The 19,782-nt window shown below is 45.7% G+C and overlaps 1 protein-coding gene across 1 annotated transcript in view; it reads left to right on the forward strand.

The window, feature by feature from the left end:
* PDS5B (PDS5 cohesin associated factor B) overlaps positions 1-19,782 on the forward strand; it is a 536,259-nt gene that overhangs the window by 409,845 nt on the left and 106,632 nt on the right. The window contains 1 exon segment of the mRNA XM_030200370.1: positions 7,918-7,986. Coding sequence (XP_030056230.1) covers positions 7,918-7,986 — 69 coding nt within the window.

A 19,782-nucleotide genomic window follows, 5' to 3' on the forward strand; every position in this document is an offset into this window, starting at 1 on the left:
AAGCGTCGGTGCCGAGAGGACCGCTCACCCTCCATACAGGAGGTGCCGATGCGTCGGTCTTCTGGCAGCTTGGTACCGGCTCTCAAGCTCCCTCAGATTCTGCTACCAGCTCCTACACCGACCCCACAGCTTTTTCCGATGGAGGCTCTCGACGAGCGCAGCAGGGCCCTTCTTCCAGAGCTTCTGGAGGGATTGCTGCGCCAGTCTGCTTCGGTGCCAGGGGCGCTTGCGCCTTCTGCATCGACTGTGGAAGCGGCATCTGGGCGAGGTCCCCGTCCTCGGTGCCGCTTGTGGCATTGGCGTTGGCTGCCACCCGGGTCGATTCTTTCTCGAAGTCGGCGGAGGAAGGTTCGCTGCAGTCCAGGCAGAGGTCGACTTCTCGACATCCCCCTCGAGACCGTCGTTCCTCGATGTTGAGACAGGTTCGGGCTGCTCTTAGAGAGCTTCTGTCCGACACCGATGATGAGTGCTCGTGGGAGGAAGCGGACGATCCCAGATACTTTTCAGAGGAAGAGTCATATGGGGTCCCCTCTGATCGTACTCCACCTATTGAAAGAAGGATGTCTCCCCCTGAGAGTCTTTCTTTTTTCCTCCTTTGTTAGGGAAATGTCTAGGGACATTCCTTTCCCTATGGAGTTTGTGGATTAGCCCAGGGCCGAGATGCTCGAGGTCTTGGACTATCCTTATCCGCCCACAGAGGTTGCAACGGCCCCTCTTGCATAACACACTCAGGGAAGTTCTTATGCAAAACTGATCATTCCCTCTCTCTAATCCAGTGGTCCCCAAAAAGCTGAGTCCCAGTACAGAGTCCATGGAGAACCAGTAATGGTGAAGGCCCAACTTCCTCACGATTCCATGGTGGTGGACTCTGCTCTCAGAAGAGCCAAGAGTACTAGAGACTATGCCTCGGCGCCCCCAGGCAGAGAGTCTAGGACCTTGGATTCTTTTGGGAGGAAAATGTATCAGGACGCTATGTTCGCTGCCAAGATCCAAACTTACCAGCTCTACACGAGTATCCACTTGCGGAACTCGGTGAGGCAACTGTCCAGTTTGGTCGAAGCTCTTCCGGAGCTCACCGAGCCTTTTCACCAGGTGGTCAGGCAGCAGAAGATGTCACAAATTTCTGGCCAGGGGTACTTATGACACTTTTGATGTGGCATCCTGAGTAGCTGATCAAGGTATAGTGATGTGCAGACTCTCATGGTTGCGTGTCTCTGACCTGGATCATAAGACCCAGGACAAAATGGCGGATGTTCTTTGGCGGGGGGAAAATCTTTTTGGAGAAAAAGTAGATGACATGATCGATCAGATCAAGAAGCATCGTGATGCTATGGATTCTCTCTCCCGCCGGGCGTCTTCTGCAACCACCTTCTCATCTAGGAGGTTTTATGGAGGGAAGAGGGGTGCTCCCTATTCCTACAATAGGTGTAGGTACACTCCTGCTTCTCGGCAGCCTATCCAGGCTCAGTCCCAGCATGCTCGTTCCCGTCAACAGCGTGCGCGAAAGGCCCCTGCGGCTCCCCAGCAAAAGCAAGGGACGGGCTTTTGACTGGTTCCAGTGCAGCATAGCCTCAGAAAAAGTGCCCGTGCCGGACGACTTGCCGGTCTGGGGGAGGTTGATATTTTTTCACCAAAGGTGGCCTCTTATAACCTCCGATGGTTGGGTTCGTTAAATAGTCCGGTTAGATACACTTTGTCTGGAATCCAACCCTCCAAATTGTCCACCAGGAGATCAATCCTTCAGCTCCCAGCACAAGCAGGTACTTGCAGAGGAACTCTCCGCCCTTCTAAAGGCCAATGCGGTCGAACCCGTTCCACCAGGGCAAGAAAGGCTGGGATTCTATTCCAGGTACATCCTTGTGCAAAGAAAACAGGGGAGATGCGTCCCATCCTAGACCTAAGGGCCCTGAACAAATTCCTAGTCTGAGAAAAGTTCAGGATGGTTTCCCTGGGCACCCTTCTTCCCATGATTCTGGAAAACAATTGGCTATGCTCTCTGGACTTAAAGGATGCCTATAGTCACATCTGGATACTCCCAGCTCACAGGAAGTATCTTCGATTTCAGTTGGGAACTCGGCACTTTCAGTATTGTGTACTGCCCTTTGGCCTCGCGTCTGTGCCCAGGGTCTTCACAAAGTGCCTGGAAGTTGTTGCAGCATCGCTACGCAGACTGGGAGTGCATGTGTTCCCTTATCTCGACGATTGGCTGGTGAAGAGTACTTCGGAGGCAGGCGCTCTACAGTCCATGCGGATGACTATTCGAGTGCTAGAGCTACTGGGGTTTGTAATCAATTATCCCAAGTCCCACCTTGTCCCAGTTCAGAAATTGGAGTTCATTGGAGCTGTGTTGGACATACGGATGTCTTGAGCTTATCTCCCCCAGGCAAGGGCAGACAATCTCCTGGCCCTAGTGTCCTTGGCTCGAGCATCTCAACAGATCACAGCTCGGCAGATGTTGAGACTTTTAGGGCACATGGCTTCCACAGTTCATGTGACTCCCATGGCACGCCTACATATGAGCTCAGCTCAATGGACCCTAGCTTCCCAGTGGTGCCAGGCCACAGGGGATCTAGAGGATGTGATCCATCTCTCCACCGACTTTTGCAGTTCCCTTCAGTGGTGGACCGTTCGATCCAGTCTGACCTTGCGACATCCATTCCAAATTCTTCAGCCGCAGAAAGTGCTGACGATGGATGCATCCCTCCTGGGGTGGGGGAGCTCATGTAGATGGACTTCACACTCAAGGAGCTTGGTCCTTTCAGGCAAAGGATCTTTAGATAAACCTCCTGGAATTAAGAGCGATCTGGAACACGCTCTCAAGGCTTTCAGAGATCGGCTGCCCAATCAAATTATTTTAATTCAGATAGGCAATCGGGTTGCTATGTATTACACCAACAAGCAGGGGGGCACCGGATCTCACCCTCTGTGTCAGGAAGCCATCCAGATATGGCTTTAGGCCCACCATCATGGCATGTTTCTCCAGGCCACGTATCTGGCATGCGTAAACAGTCAGGCCGACAGGTTGAGCAGAATCATGCAACCTCACGAGTGGTCACTGAACATGGACGTTGTACGCAAGATCTTCCAAGCGTGGGGCACCCCCTCGGTGGATCTTTTTGCCACTCAGTTCAATCACAAAGTCCCTCAATTCTGTTCCAGACTTCAGGCTCACGACAGACTAGCGTCAGATGCCTTTCTCCTTCATTGGGGGACAGGCCTTCTGTATGCGTATCCTCCCATACCTCTAGTAGGGAAGACTTTACTGAAACTCAAGCAAGACCGTGGAACCATGATTCTGATTGCGCCCTTTTGGCCTCGTCAGATATGGTTCCCTCTTCTTCTGGAGTTGTCCTCCGAAGAACCGTGGAGATTGGAGTGTTTTCCGACCCTCTTCACCCAGAACAAGGGGTCGCTTCTATATCCCAACCTCCAGTCTCTGGCTCTCACGGCCTGGATGTTGAGAGCTTAGAAATTGCCTCCTTGGGTCTTTCAGAAGGTGTCTCCTGAGTCTTGCTTGCTTCCAGAAAAGATTTTACGAAAAAGTGTTGTTCTTTCAAATGGAGGAGGTTTGCTGTCTGGTGTGACAGCAAGGCCCTAGATCCTTTTTCTTGTCCTACACACAGCCTGCTTGAATATCTTCTACACTTATCAGAGTCTGGTCTCAAGACCAACTCCGTAAGGGTTCACCTTAGTGCAATTAGTGCTTATCAATGTGTAGAAGGTCAGCCTATCTCTAGACAGCCTTTAGTAGTTCATTTCATGAGAGGTTTGCTTTTGTCAAAACCCCCAGTCAAACCTCCAGCAGTGTCATGGGATCTCAACGTCGTTCTCACCCAGCTGATGATAGCTCCTTTTGAGCCACTGAATTCCTGCCATCTGAAGTACTTGACCTGGAAGGTCATTTTCTTGGTGGCTGTTACTTCAGCTCGTAGAATCAGTGAGCTCCAAGCCCTGGTAATGCATGCACCTTATATCAAGTTTCATCATAACAGAGCAGTCCTTTGCACTCACCCTTTGCCGAAGGTGGTGTCTGAGTTCCATCTGAACCAGTCAATTGTCTTGCCAACATTCTTTCCCCATCCTTATACCCGCCCTGGTGAAGACAAGTTGCAAACCTTGGACTGTGAGAGCATTGGCCTTTTACGTGGAGCGGACAAAGCCCTTCAGACAGTCCGCCCAGTTGTTTGTTTCTTTTGATGCCAACAGGAGGGGAGTCGCCGTCGGAAAACGCACAATCTCCAATTGGCTAGCAGATTGCATTTCCTTCACTTACGCCCAAGCTAGACTGACTCTGGAGGACCATGTCACGGCTCACAATGTTAGCCATGGCTGCGTCAGTGGCTCACTTGAAGTCAGCCTCCATTGAGGAGATTTGCAAGGCTGCAACGTGGTCATCAGTGCACACATTCACATCTCACTACTGCCTTCAGCAGGATACCCGATGTGACAGTCGGTTTGGGCAGTCGGTGATGCAGAAACTGTTTGGGGTTTGAAATTCAATTCCACCCTCCTAGGCCCATTTCTGTTCTGTTCCAGGCTGCACTTTCACTTGTATTTCTTTTCAGGTCAATCTCTGTCATGTTCTCACCGTTGCGAGCCCCAGTTGACCAATGTTCATTGTTTTGAGTGAGCCTGGGGGCTAGGGATACCCCAATGATGAGAATAATCAACCTGCTTGTCCTCTGAGAAAATGAAGATACATACCTGTAGCAGGTATTCTCCGAGGACAGCAGGCTGATTATTCTCACATACCTGCCCTCCTCCCCTTGGAGTTGTTCTAGTTTCTTGTTTGCTTTTTTATTAAACTGAGGAACTCACGCTCATGTCGCGGGTAGGAAGCCGTTCGTGCATGTGCTGTGCGCTCCTCGTGCGACGGAGCGTTCGAGAGACTTCTTCGTTTGCTCTCAAGTTTTTGCCGGTCTCCTGGGCCATCGCAGACGACAACCCAATGGTGAGAATAATCAGCTTGCTATCCTCGTAGAAAACCTGCTACAGGTATGTATCTTCATTTTACTGGACTCAATATATACTAATTTAAATGTTATTTAAGTGAAATTTATAATCATAAGGATTTATCTAAAATGGTTATTTGAATAATTCAAACCCAGTTCAAAAATAAGAGTGCGAAAAGAATTCTCTGTAAATTGGCACTATAAAGGAGTGGTGGGAGAAAAGACCTCAGATGCCTGTGACAACTTCTGTGCTGTATCAAATTCCAGCATCTAAGCCACAGTGCCAGATTCTATCATTGGTCATAAATACCCCAAACCATGCAAAAAAACAATTTTATTAGTACACAAACATCCTCTACTATTAAAGTGATGTAGCAAATCCGTAAACTTAAAAGTTGAACTTGGCTTATATGGCATTGCAGGGCAGTAGAACATCATCCCTAGGGGTACCTGTTTCAACCATTTGGCTTCCTCAGGGGATTAAGTACTGCTGTGTCTTTGGAGTTCTGCCAGTCCAACTCAGTGCCTGCGGTCGTGTAGTCTAACTGACCTGGGTTTGACATTTTCGAGTGAGTTTCCAGTTAGTATTGTTGTTTGAATAATTTACAAATTTTAATTGAAAATTATATAGTTCATTGAACTATATGGCAAGAGAACCAGATTTGGTATATTTGTCAATTACTTTTTTTTTTTTTTTTGTTACATTTGTACCCCGCGCTTTCCCACTCATGGCAGGCTCAATGCAGCTTAGGTACTTATTTGTACCTGGGGCAATGGAGGGTTAAGTGACTTGCCCAGAGTCACAAGGAGCTGCCTGTGCCTGAAGTGGGAATTGAACTCAGTTCCTCAGGACCAAAGTCCACCACCCTAACCACTAGGCCACTCCTCCACTCCACTTTGAGGTAATGCTCACATTAGCCCTCTCCTGAAGTCACTTCACTGGTTCCCTATCCGTTTCCGCATTCAATTCAAACTTTTCTTACTGACCTTTATGTGTATTCACTCTACTGCTCCCCAGTACCTCTCCATTCTTGTCTCTCCCTACACCTCCCCTTGGACACTCCGTTCCGTTGACAAATCTCTCTTGTCTGTCCCCTTCTCCTCTACTGCTAATTCCAGACTCTGTTCCATCTATCAGGCTGCACCACATGTCTAGAATAGACTTCCCGAGCATGTACGTCTAGTCCCTTCTTTGGCCGTTTTCAAGTCCAAGCTAAAAGCCCACCTCTTTGACGCCGCTTTTGAGTCCTAACCACTGCTCACTTGCCTGTACCTTTTATCTCCTCCTCTCCTTACCCCTTAGTTGTTCTGTCTGTTACGTGTCTTATTTAGATTGTGAACTCTTTGAGCAGGGACTGTCTTTGTGTATGGTGTACAGCGCTGCGTATGCCTTGTAGCGTTATAGAAGTGTTAAGTAGTAGTAGGTAATATGTTTAAAATTTTCTATGATTTGCAGCAAAGGTTTGGGTTACCTGGTTCACAGTTCTTTGCATGGTATCAACTAAGGCATGCCATAGAACATGGTGACATTAATTCATTGGAGGACCTTATCAATGAATAACTTCTTGAGTTTCATACTTATTAAAGTTATGGCTTCTTCTAGATATGCATCTTCATTCTATAAGCTGTTTTCTTCTTGTTTCCAAAATAGTAGTATAGGACTCAAGTTTGGAAGCACGATTAAAAAATATTTTCTTACCAACTTGGTCGCAATTTTGGTTAAAAGGTCCATGCTTATCTTTTTTGCTTCAGTAATTTAATCATTATATTTTTTGTATCACTGCACGTTATAGACTCCTATAAAATCACTAAGATCTGAAATTGCATCATCAGGCTTATGTTGGTCTTGTTCTCAACAAGCGGGCACTTTAATTAACATATGTGAATGTACCATGGCATAGTCAGACAGCTAGGTGGGCCCAAAATTTATTTTCCGCCTCATCCCTAATGCCACCCCACTAAATAATAAAACAAACCTGAGCTGGCGGATATCCGCAAGCCCCATCAGCCGAATACCATCTCACTGAATGAACTCTTTAAACTTGGGCTGCCAGCAGTGGTGTCCGTGCGCTGTTGCCAGCCTCTACACATGCTCAGTTTTGTGTGGGGAGAGGCAATGGTGGCAGCATGAGGACACAACTTCTGGCAGCCTGAGTTTTAAGGGTCAGTTCAGTGAGGTGGAGGTCTTTGGCTGGCAGGGCTTACGGGTCCCCACCAGCCACGCTAAGGAAGTACAAATTTTGAGTACCTTTGGCTATGCCACTGTAATATGCAATTGTGCTGGTCGTGTATATGAGAGAAAATGTATTGATGCAAATATAGGTATTCCTTAAAATTATAATTTGGAAATCTTTTGCTTTACCATTTAGTTTATTAAAGATAGCCATTTGTTTTATTATCTCATTTCAATTGCATGATATCAGTGACTGGAAAGATACCGCCTTCTTTTCTTTATTAATATGGTGAATTGCATAACTCTTTTGAGGAGATATGACCATATTAGAAATAAAATTTCCTATTTGATGTAAATTAGGCAAAAAATGGAAGACACTAGACTATGTTCAATTGCATGTATGATACTTAGGGCTCTGTTTACTAAGCCACGTTATAGGCGCATTAGCATTTTTAACACGTGTTAACTATGTATGCACATTAACCGTGTACGCGCCTACAATATCCCTATAGGCGCCTACACAGCATGCGCGTTAATTATAGGTGCCTTAAAAATGCAAACACACCTTAGTAAACAGGACCCTTAATATTTATCACTTTTTCGTTTATGTTAATGATACTCATCTCTCTGGTTTGATAGATTTGACTTTATTGAGCAATATCTCACATTGCTGTGGACTAGTTCTGAAGAGCAAGGACAATTAAGATGATATATGATGGGACTGTTTTGATTGAGTTTTAGTCAGATTGAGAAAAAAAAACTTTTAAATCTAAAATGTAATTGTTGACTTAGCTTCCAGGGAAAAAGACAACTAAACTTTGGGTTCCAGATGAAGATGTTTCTCCTGAGACGCGTGTCAAAGTAAGTGTTCTTCAAGCTTTTCCCACTTATATAGTATAATTAAGAACTATTATATTAATAGAAAGAGGGAAATTATGTACCAACACTGCAGGCACTGCTTTTATTACCCTGCTCTTCTAATATATATCAGTTGCAGGCCTGAAATATAGAATGATTTTTTTTGTTTTTTAGCTGTGAAAAAGTCTGTGAAACTATGCCAACCAAAGGTGAGCATAGCAAGAAAGGCTTCAGTTCCTGAGCTTTGTGAATATTGAACGTTGATTGATTTGACCTATGGTGTTTTTCTAATGTTGCAAATAATTTCAGGCAAAAAAAAATGGGGAGAGTGTAGCGTGATCAACAGGGACTCTTCAAAGAACCAAGGAGACGAGATGAAAAATAATACACTTTATCTGTATTGTAGCTTGACTCAGCATGGCACCATATTTCAGCAAAAGTGCTTGCCTCAGGAGTCTGTATCTTGTAGTGACAAAATGAACAACAGTGGAAGTGTGCATAAAGTGAAAACTGTAAACCAGTGTCGAGTCTTTAAAAAGACTGATGTTAGTAGAGTAGAGCAACGATATTGAAACTAAATGCTCTAAAGTGTTCGATAATCACCTTTTGCTGATTATCGAACACTTGGAGCAGTGGTTCCCAAACCTGGTCCTGGAGACACCCCAGACAGTCAGGTTTTCACAATACCCACAATGAATATTCATGAGAGATTTGCATGCACTGTCTCCACTATATGCATATCTCTCTCATGTATATTCATTGTGGGTATCCTGAGAACTTGACCAGCCGGGGTGCCTCAGGAGCAGTTTGGGAACCAGTGCTTTAGAGATCTAGTTTCAACGTCGTTGCTCTATTTTACTCTGCCAACATCAGTCTTTTTAAAGACGCGATCCTGGTTTACAATTTTCATTTTATGCACACTTGAACTGTTTATTTTGTCACTACAAGATACAGACTCCTGAGGCAGGCATTTTGCCGAAACACGTTGCTGTGTCGAGTCAAGCTGTAATACGTAATAAAGTGTACTATTAATTTTTCATCTCGTCGTCTTGGTTCTTTGGAAGAGTCTTGTTGATCACGATACTCCCCCTGCCCCCCTCTTTTTTTTGATTCACTTTGTTCGTAGCGGATACAGTTTCTCCACCTAGGAGGTTGACTCTTGCAAATAATTTCAACCCAGCTCAGGAGAAATTTGTCGGCCCACAAAGAATTATTTTTCTGCATGATTCTTATATAGATTTTCTGGGCAGAGTCTGATGTGGGTGACCATACCCTGTTTCTGTTCCATTCTGATGTGCACATATAACAGAGAACAGTTAATCTGAAGACACTGGTTCATTTGTATTTCCTGTCAGTAGGAAAAAAATAGCATCTGCTTGTAGAGGAACTGTGCTCTTTTGAAAATACAATTTTCTAGCTTACATAAACAAAGACTGCGGTTTATCTTATTAGAAGACTAGTAAAAAAGGCCCGTTTCTGACACAAATGAAACGGGCGCTAGCAAGGTTTTCCTCGGAGTGTGTATGTTTGGGAGAGTGTATGTGAGAGTGACTGTTTGAGAGTCAGAGTGAAAGTGTGAGTCCAATCCATGCTCCTCTGTCACCTGGCCCCTCCATTCATCCCTATCCAGCAATTCCGCTCTCTCCCTGAGGCCTGCCCTGCAATCCATATGCATCCATGGCCATCTGTCCCCTCCATTCATCCCTATCCAGCAATTCCCCTCTCCCTGAGTCCTGCCCTTCCAATCCATGCCCATCCATGCTCCTTTGTCACCTGGCCCCTCCATTCATCCCTATCCAGCAATACCCCTCTCTCCCTGAGGCCTGCCCTGCAATCCATATCCATCCATGCTCCTCTGTCCCCTGCTGCCTCCATTCATCCTTTTCCAGCAAGTCTCCTCTCTCCCTTCCATGCCCCCCCCTCGCATCCCTGCTCCTCTCTCTCCCATGTGCCAGCCTGGGCCGCCCTCTTCTCCCCCCCCCCCCCCTTCGCATCCATGCTGTCGTTTCTCCCCTGCCCTCCCGCTCCCATTGTTGTACTTTACTGGCCACCCTCTTCTCTCCCCCCAACATGCGTTTTTTGTTTTTTTTTCTTGTTTTTAAATTTACCTCCGTGGTGGTTCCGGCAGCGAAGCGTCAGGGAAGGAGGCGGTGCTCCCAACGTCTAGGTTTCCCTTCGCTGTGTTCCGCCATCTTTTGACGTCATCGTTGACGTCAGAAGAAGGCGGAACACAGCGAAGGGAAGGCTAGACGTCGAGAGCGCCGCCTCCTTTCCTGACGCTTCGCTGCCGAGCGATGCGATTGGTTGTCATTGCTCCGCCCTCAACGTCATCACGTTTGACGCGTGGGTGGGGCAGACACAATGCGATTTCACCCCCTTCACTTTGCTAAGAGAGGCTTCATTAGAACGTTGGAGGTGCGTTTTATATAGAGAGATGTAATAGGGACCCTTATGTGAGTCACATGACTTTATCTTGCAGCAGGTGAAAGCTTTCTTCAGATGTTTCTAGTCATGCACAGTAGTTTCTTGTATGCTGCCCAGGACATGAAGAATACAATGAATAAGGATTTGGTCCTGTGTTCTTTTACAAGCAGCATAAATTATGGGGCAGAAGGTTTGAGTTTTTCCAGAGCTATGTAAGACTGTACAGGATCATCATAAGAAGTATCTGGTTATGTACCAGGAGATTTAGTTTCTGAAAGCTTTTTGTAATGGAAACCTATATGGATAAGATGGTTTTGCGTCCTTTGGTCTAATTTATTTTTTATTTTTTGGTCCTATTCTATTGATGTGCTGAGAAACTAACGATTTCTTTATTCAGGATTTTATTACTGGTTTTCTGTACTAAATTTATGCTTGAGATTGTTATTGGAAATGCAATAAAATGGATTCCCAATGACAGTTGATTTGATCAATCTATACTGAGCAATCTGAAGTTTAGAATCCAACTCCATCCCAATGGAACTCAAAATGTAAGAACAACTCTGTTGCAATTTAAAACTGTTTTGTCTGCATTTTGGAAGTCTATTACTTCAGTTTCCCCCCCCTTTATTTAAAAGCAACTTGTAGTTGGGAGTCCCATCCACGAGGGCATTCCTTCTTGCTTTGTACATTGAGTGGAGGAGTGGCCTAGTGGTTAGAGTGGTGGACTTTGGTCCTGGGGAACTGGGTTCGATTCCCATTGCAGGTACAGGCAGCTCCTTGTGACTCTGGGCAAGTCAGTTAACCCTCCATTGCCCCAGGTACAAATAAGTACCTAAGCTGCATTGAGCCTGCATGAGTGGGAATGCGCGGGGTACAAATAAAAAAAATCAAATTACTTATCTGTAGTAAGCAAGATAGAAGTCCTCACATAAACCTCCCTCTTTCCCTTGGAGTTGTATTTATTTATTTATTTTAAAACATTTATATCCTGTTCTATCCAACAATTCCAAAAGAGAACTGAAATGACAGTGTGTGACATTGCGATGCAGGTACTTGTGCACAAGCACAATGAAAGTTTTACTTCTAGAAAAAGTAGGGTAGAATTTCCTCACAACCGTGCTTCACCTGTAACATTGCTGATATGTAAGGATGTCATCCAGCCGTATGTCCACAGAGAACACAAAGTAGTTAAATTGTGTTGTTGTGTTGTTTGGGCTGAAACTAGAGTTATGCTTCCATGGGTGTATGCTAACAGCACATGCTAATTTCCACTTCAGCTGCTTAATGCAGCTTTGTAAAAGGGCCCTTTAGTGTACCACGCTAATTTTCTAAGGCCAAATCTTCAGCACTATTGGAGAGAGAAAAGGAGATTACATAAAGAAAAAATAAAAAGTAAGTAAATGTTCAGTTAAGTCTTCTGTCCTCATTAGGTGCCTAGCACAGTGTTTAACTGTAAGTGTGACCAGTATTTTGTAGCATCACTATTTGGAGAATAAAAAACTATAGTTCCATCTTAATATTGCAGATAATCCAAAGGAAAAAGAAAACACAGTTGAGTTGCTACTGGAATATAGAGTCACTGCCCCTGCAGATACAGCCGAGTCAGCACGGCTTTTGTGTGGGGAAATCTTGCCTGACCAATTTACTTCAATTCTTTGAAGGAGTAAGCAAACATGTGGATAAAGGGGAGCCGGTTGATATTGTGTATCTGGATTTTCAAAAGGCGTTTGACAAGGTACCTCATGAAAGGCTACAGAGGAAATTGGAGGGTCATGGGATAGGAGGAAATGTCCTATTGTGGATTAAAACTGGTTGAAGGATAGGAAACAGAGAGTGGGGTTAAATGGGCAGTATTCACAATGGAGAAGGGTAGTTAGTGGGGTTCCTCAGGGGTCTGTGCTAGGACCGCTGCTTTTTAATATATTTATAAATGATTTAGAGATGGGAGTAACTAGCGAGGTAATTAAATTTGCTGATGACACAAAGTTATTCAAAGTCGTTAACTCGCGACAGGATTGTGAAAAATTACAAGAGGACCTTACGAGACTGGGAGACTGGGTGGCTAAATGGCAAATGACATTTAATGTGAGCAAGTGCAAGGTGATGCATGTGGAAAAAAGAACCCGAATTATAGCTACGTCATGCAAGGTTCCACGTTAGGAGTTACGGACCAAGAAAGGGATCTGGGTGTCGTCGTCGATAACACACTGAAACCTTCTGCTCAGTGTGCTGCTGCGGCTAGGAAAGCGAATAGAATGTTGGGTATTATTAGGAAAGGTATGGAAAACAGGTGTGAGGATGTTATAATGCGTTGTATCGCTCCATGGTGCGACTGCACCTTGAGTATTGTGTTCAATTCTGGTCGCCGCATCTCAAGAAAGATATAGTAGAATTGGAAAAGGTGCAGCGAAGGGCAACTAAAATGATAGCGGGGATGGGACGACTTCCCTATGAAGAAAGACTAAGGAGGCTAGGGCTATTCAGCTTGGAGAAGAGACGGCTGAGGGGAGACATGATAGAGGTATATAAAATAATGAGTGGAGTGGAACAGGTGGATGTGAAGCGGCTGTTCACGCTTTCCAAAAATACTAGGACTAGGGGGCATGCGATTAAACTACAGTGTAGTAAATTTAAAACAAATCGGAGAAAAGGTTTCTTCACTCAACGTGTAATTAAACTCTGGAATTCATTGCCGGAAAATGTGGTGAAGGCGGTTAGCTTAGCAGAGTTTAAAAAGGGGTTGGACGGTTTCCTAAAGGACAAGTCCATAAACCGCTACTAAACGGACTTGGAAAAATCCACAATTCCAGGAATAACATGTATAGAATGTACGTTTGGGAAGCTTGCCAGGTGCCCTTGGCCTGGATTGGCCGCTGTCGTGGACAAGATGCTGGGCTCGATGGACCCTTGGTCTTTTCCCAGTATGGCATTACTTATGTACTTATGTTCTACATCCAGCACTAGGACAGGAAAGGCTGGGGAATTCAGCCATACAGGCTTGCTAGTGAAGCTTTAGTAATATTTTATGTTAAAAACATAATGCACCTTCAGGGTTTTCAAGGGCTCAGAGCAGAATTGTTACAAAATGTTAAGGCATACAAGCGTACATTCTTTTCTCCGAGGATAAGCAGACTGCTTGTTCTCACATGTGGGTCGACGTCTGCATCGGCGCAGGAGTCGGCATTTGGGAAGCAAAATATAAACAAAGTTTTGGCAGAGTGTTCTGGCGCACTTGCAGCACACACTTTGCATGCGTGGACTGATTTCCCGCCCGTCACGTGAGCATGTCTCGTTAGTTTTCTTTTCTCCGCGTTCAGGTGCGGTAGGTTTTTATCTGCGATCCTCTCAGGCCAGGAAAGAGTCTTTGCGAGTTTTTTCGCTTTTTGTGCTACATTTTCTTTATTTTATTTCAATTGTCTTTAAAAAAAAAAAAATTCCCGTAGTGTCTGTTAGATTTTTTTTTCCACTTTTTAAAGTTTCCTTTGTTTTTCACCGCAAGGTCGGGTTGTTCCCTTATTTTTTGTGCCCCTTTTTCTGTTAACAGGCACAATTGCGTCTTTTGATTTCACCAAAGCTGTTTTCCCTTCCATGTCATCGAAGACATCCAGTGGCTTCAAACGTTGTACTCAGTGCAACCGGACCATTCAGGTACCGATACCCACGCTTGGTGTATCCAGTGCCTTGGGCCCGACAATAGCCCAGCTGCTTGTAGTCTGTGTCTTCGTATGAAGAAACGGACCGAAGCGTCTCGAGAAGCCAAACGAGGAAAAGCTTTTTGGGGCTGGGTCTGGTCCATCGACATTGGTACCAAGGTCAGCAGCGTTGACATCAAGGGAAGCATCGACGTCTGAAGCGGAGGTAATGGCTGCTGAAAGACCAACTCACACTGGGAGCAATGAGGCATCGAGTGGGTTTCCACCTGCCTCGAGGCCTCCTGTTATGCAGGCCCCCCGGGACCGACCTTCGTCGTACCCGGCACGAGGAGATGTGAGGATTTCACGTCCTCATCGGTACCGAGGAGTCTCAGTGACGGGCGTCGTGCGAAGGCGAAGAAACACTCATCGTTCTCCGACACACGGTGCTGGGAGCTCCGGGCTGTCAAAGGAATTGGCACCCAAGAAGCGTCGGCGCCGAGAGGATCACTGCCCCTCTATACAGGAGGTGCCGATGCGTTGGTCTTCTGGCAGCCCGGTACCTGCTCCCGAGTCTCGACAGATTCTGCCACTGGCTCCTTTACCGACCCCGCAGCCTTGTCCGATGGTGGCTCTCGACGAGCACATCAGGTCCCTGCTTCCAGAGCTTCAGGAAGGATTGCTGCGCCAGTCTGCTTCGGTGTTGGGGGGTGCTTGCGCCTTCTGTACTGTCTGATGCAGTGGCATCTGGCCCTTCGCCTGTGTTGAGGTCCCCGACCTTGGTGCCGCCTGCGGCATCGGCGTCGGCTGCCACCCAGGTTGATTCCCCTTCGATGTCGGTGGAGGAAGCTTCACTGCAGTCCAGGCGGATGTTGACTTCTCGGCACCGCCATCAAGGACGTCATTCCTCGGCATCGAGGCAGGCTCAGTTTCAGACTGGTCTGAGGGAAGTCTTGTCTAATACTGAAGATGAGTGTTTGTGGAAGGAAGAGGAACATCCCAGGTACTTGTCTTCTAACGAGTCTTATGGGATTCCCTCTGAACCTTCCCCTCCACCAGAAAGGAGACTTTCTCCACCGGAGTGTCTATCCTTTATCTCTTTTGTCTGGAAAATGGCTGCGGCTATTCCTTTCCTATGGAGGTTGAGGATGAACCGAGGGCTGAGATGCTTGAGGTCCTGGATTATCCTTCTCCACCTAGAGAGGCTGCAACGGTTCCTTTGCCTAGTGTACTGAAGGAAGTCCTTATGCGAAACTGGTCGTTCCCTCTTTCTAATCCCGTGATCCCGAACAAAGCTGAATCCCAATATCGGATCCACGGTGAACCTGGATTGATGAAGTCAGCTACCTCACAATTCCATGGTGGTGGACTCCGCCCTCAAAGGAGCCAAGAGCACTAGGGACTATGCCTCGGCGCCTCCAGGCAGAGAATCTAGAACCATGGACTCTTTTGGGAGGAAAATATATCAGGCCGCTATGCTCACTGCTAAGATCCAGACATACCAGCTCTTCACAAGCGTCCACTTGCAGAACTTGGTGAGGCAACTGTTCAGCTTGGTTGATGCACTCCATCTGGAGCAGGCTGAGCTTTTTCGCCAGGTGGTCAGGCAGCAGAAGGCGTGTTGAAAATCCCTGGCCAGGGGTACATACGACACTTTTGATGTAGCATCCAGGATTGCAGGTCAAGGTATAGTGATGCGCAGACTCTCATGGCTGCATGTCTCTGACCTGGACCATTCGGTCCAGCAGCGGATGGCGGATGTTCCTTGTTAGGGGTATAACCTTTTTGGTGAGAAAGTAGAGGATGTAGTTGACCAGATCAAGAAGCATAATGATGCTATGGAAAGGAATGGAAACAAAAATGAGGATGTTATAATGCCTTTGTATCACTCCATGATGTGACTGCACCTCAAATATTGTGTTCAATTCTGGTTGCCACATCTCAAAAAAGATATAGTGGAATTAGAAAAGGTGCAGAGAAGGGCGACGAAAATGATAAAGGGGATGGGACGACTTCCCTATGAGGAAAGGCTAAAGTGGCTAGGGCTCCACAGCTTGGAGAAAAGGCGGCTGAGGGGAGATATGATAGAGGTCTATAAAATAATGAGTGGAGTTGAACGGGTAGATGTGAAGCGTCCATTCACGCTTTCCAAAAATACTAGGACTAGGGGGCATGCGATGAAGCTACAATGTAGTAAATTTAAAACGATTCGGAGAAACCTTTTCTTCACTCAATGTGTAATTAAACTATGGAATTTGTTGCCAGAGAATGTAGTAAAGGCGGTTAGTTTAGCGAAGTTTAAAAAAGGTTTGGACGGCTTCCTAAAGGAAAAGTCCATAGACCGTTATTAAATGAACTTGGGAAAAATCCACTATTTCTGGGATAAGCAGTATAAAATGTTTTGTACATTTTTGGGTCGAGTATTTGTGACCTGGATTGGCCACTGTTAGAAACAGGATTATGGGTTCGATGGACCTTTGGTCGTTACCAAGATGGCAATACTTATGTACTCTCTCCCGCCGGGCATCTTCTGCTACTACCTCCTCATCTAGGAGGTTTGTTAGGGGGAAGAGGAGTGCTATTACTATCCTAGACATAGGTACACTCTTGCTTCTCGGAAGCCTGCCCAGGCTCAGCCCCAGAGCGCTCGTTCTCGTCAACAGCGTACGCCTAAGGCCCTTGGTGCTCCCCAGCAAAAGCAAGGGACGGGCTTTTGACTGGCTCCAGTTCAGCATAGCCTCAGTAAAAGTGTTTGTACCAGATGAGTTGCCGGTAGGGGGGAGGTTAAATTTTTTTTCACCAAAGGTGGCCTCTCATAACCTCCGACCGGTGGGTTCTTCAAATAGTCTGGTTAGGATACACCAGCAATCTGGAATCCAAACCTCTGAATTGCCCACCGGGAGCTCATTCTTACAGCTCCCAGCCCAAACAGGTACTTGCAGAGGAACTCTCCGCCCTTCTAAAGGCCCAAGCGGTCGAACCTGTTCCACCAGGGGAAGAAGGGCTGGAATTCTATTCCAGGTACTTCCTTGTGCAAAAGAAAACAGGGGGGATGCGTCTCTCTGGAACGCGCTCTCAAGGCTTTCAGAGATCGGCTGCCCAATCAAATTATTTAATTCAGACAGACAATCAGGTTGCCATGTATTACACCAACAAGCAGGGGTGCACCGGATCTCGCCCTCTGTGTCAGGAAGCCGTCCAGATGTGGCTTTGGCGCGCCGTCACGGCATGTTTCTCCAAGCCACTTATCTGGCAGGCGTAAACAGTCTGGCCGACAGATTGAGCAAGATAATGCAACCTCACAAGTGGTCACTGAACATGGGCGTAGTCCGCAAGATTTTCCGAGCGTGGGGCCTCCCCTCGGTGGATCTTTTTGCCACTCAGATCAATCACAAGTCCCTTCAGTTCTGTTCCTTGCTTCAGGCCCACAACAGACTAGCGTCAGATGCCTTTCTCCTTCATTGGGGGACAGGCCTTCTGTATCCGTATCCTCCCATACCTCTAGCAGGGAAGACTTTGCTGAAACCAAACAAGACTGCAGAATCATGATCTGATTGCTCCCTTCTGGCCGTCGACCCACATGTGAGAACAATCAGCCTACTGTCCTCAGAGAATACCTGCTTACAGGTAAGTATCTTCACTTTACGTCTGGCCGGCGTGGGATGAGATAGGGATAGGGGTGGCAGCAGGAAGGCTTTAGCACAAATATGCTTGAGCTATCCTGTCGCCTTAGACAAATGCTTTAGTAAAACAGAATTGGCAGTTGCTGATGATATCAATCCCCACATTCAGTTAAAGTTCTGTTCTTTAATATTTATTTATTTATTTATTGCATTTGTATCCCACATTTTCCCACCTATTTGCAGGCTCAATGTGGCTTACATAGTTTTGTAAACATTGTCATTCCAGGATATCAGATACAGTTAGTATTGTGTAGAGATTAAGTAAGGGAAGAGAGAAGAAGGAAGGAGTGATTAGGGTAGTTGTAGAGGTGGACTTTCATAACTGAGTAGGTTGGTGAGGTGGATCATCCCTGATGTAAAAAAAAGAAAATTAAAACAGGTCTTTATTGGATAAACACCGGAAACACACCTATTAGTATACACACCCTTCCCCTGGCTTGTCTTGTTTCCCCCACTTTTTTTTTTTGATGGGTGGGTGTTTTCTATGCTAATGACTTCTACATGGATTAGCTGTCCTCTTTTCACTCCCAACAAGGATTTGAAAGGAGAAGGCCCTTTTTCCTTGCAGTTTTTATAGAGCAAGTAGGCACCTTTGTCACTCTGAGGCAGCTTCCACAGGTCACACAGCTGCTCGTCTACCTTCAGTACAAGGTAGGCTACCTTATCTAGGCCCCTGGGCAGCTCGTAGCACCCCTTGGCTTGGCTCAGACTCCTAGCCTCCTTCCTTCACATTGGATTTTTTTTAAATTAAGTTATGGATTATTTTTTACCCTATTAGCACAAGCCAGAAGTAAGCACACAACACACACGTATACCTGTCACTATCTGCCACAGTACATTTCAGTAGTCCTCAACTGGAGAAACAACATCTTCAGTGCTGAATGGTGCAGATCATCTTTTGCAGTTAAAGCCTGGTGACTGTCAGCACTAGAAGGCTCAGAATAAAGGAAGATGATGGTTACAGATAGAAAACACATTTCCTGAGCCAGAATGTGCTTCATTCACTTGCTCACTCTAAGTTCTTCCTATTGATAAGATCTGCCACTACAGATACAGTGCAAGGTTTGTCATCTAGTCTACCTACTCAAATAGTCTTGGCTGACTATAGTCTCGGCTGCCATTCTGTCTGAAGCAGATGAACATGAAACACATCTTGTATGTTCAGCTTATGTATTTGTCACCTCTGCTAGAGTATTAGCATCCATCATTCATGATTCACATGGCTATGAATGCCTAGTCTTCAAGAGGGCTATCATGCTAAGTTAGATCAGAGATGATCTTTGTTAAGAAGGTTAAGGAGACTGGGAATACTGTGAAGATAATTATACCATTGTCTAGATGAATAAGTTCATCTTAATGCAGAAGAGGTTTCTTCACAAGATAAAATGTTTCTACCTCTTTTCCAGACAACCACAACAGGCCCAGCAACAATGTTATGCAAAGTTTCTTCATAGAGAGAGATAAGGCAACCAAAGTGAATGTGGCTGTTGAACTCATGCAGTGACCATGCCAGTACTTAATGCATAACCTGTCGTACCCATCCTACCCATATGGGATCAGGCGTTGTTATTCTTTAGGAATGACAGGATCTAATGGATTCCTGGGTACTTGGTATTGTCAAATCTAGTTAGTCTTAGTTGTCAATTCCTCCCAAAAGACCATAACTTAAGTCATGTCTGTTGCAGATCCCCACTCATCTCCTTCATGAAGGATTTCTTCTGTCACAAGCCAAGCAATATCTTCTTCCAATACAGTAAATTAATCAAAGCTTCCAGTTATTTTATAATGCCCAAAGTTATCAATAGAAATCAAACAAAATAAAACATGGAAAAGAAAATAAGATGATACCTTTTTTATTGGACATAACATAATACATTTCTTGATTAGCTTTCGAAGGTTGCCCTTCTTCGTCAGATCAGAAATAAGCAAATGTCTTAGTTGCCCAAACAAATCAGAGGATTGCATTCTATCTTGGGACTTCACAGGAACAATTTCAAAATGAATCCTCCCTCCTTTCCCCAATCCTCTTGACTGGCTGTGTTCCCTGGATCTCGGAGATA

Source organism: Microcaecilia unicolor, chromosome 4 (genome assembly GCF_901765095.1).
Source record: "Microcaecilia unicolor chromosome 4, aMicUni1.1, whole genome shotgun sequence".
Lineage (NCBI taxonomy): Eukaryota > Metazoa > Chordata > Amphibia > Gymnophiona > Siphonopidae > Microcaecilia > Microcaecilia unicolor.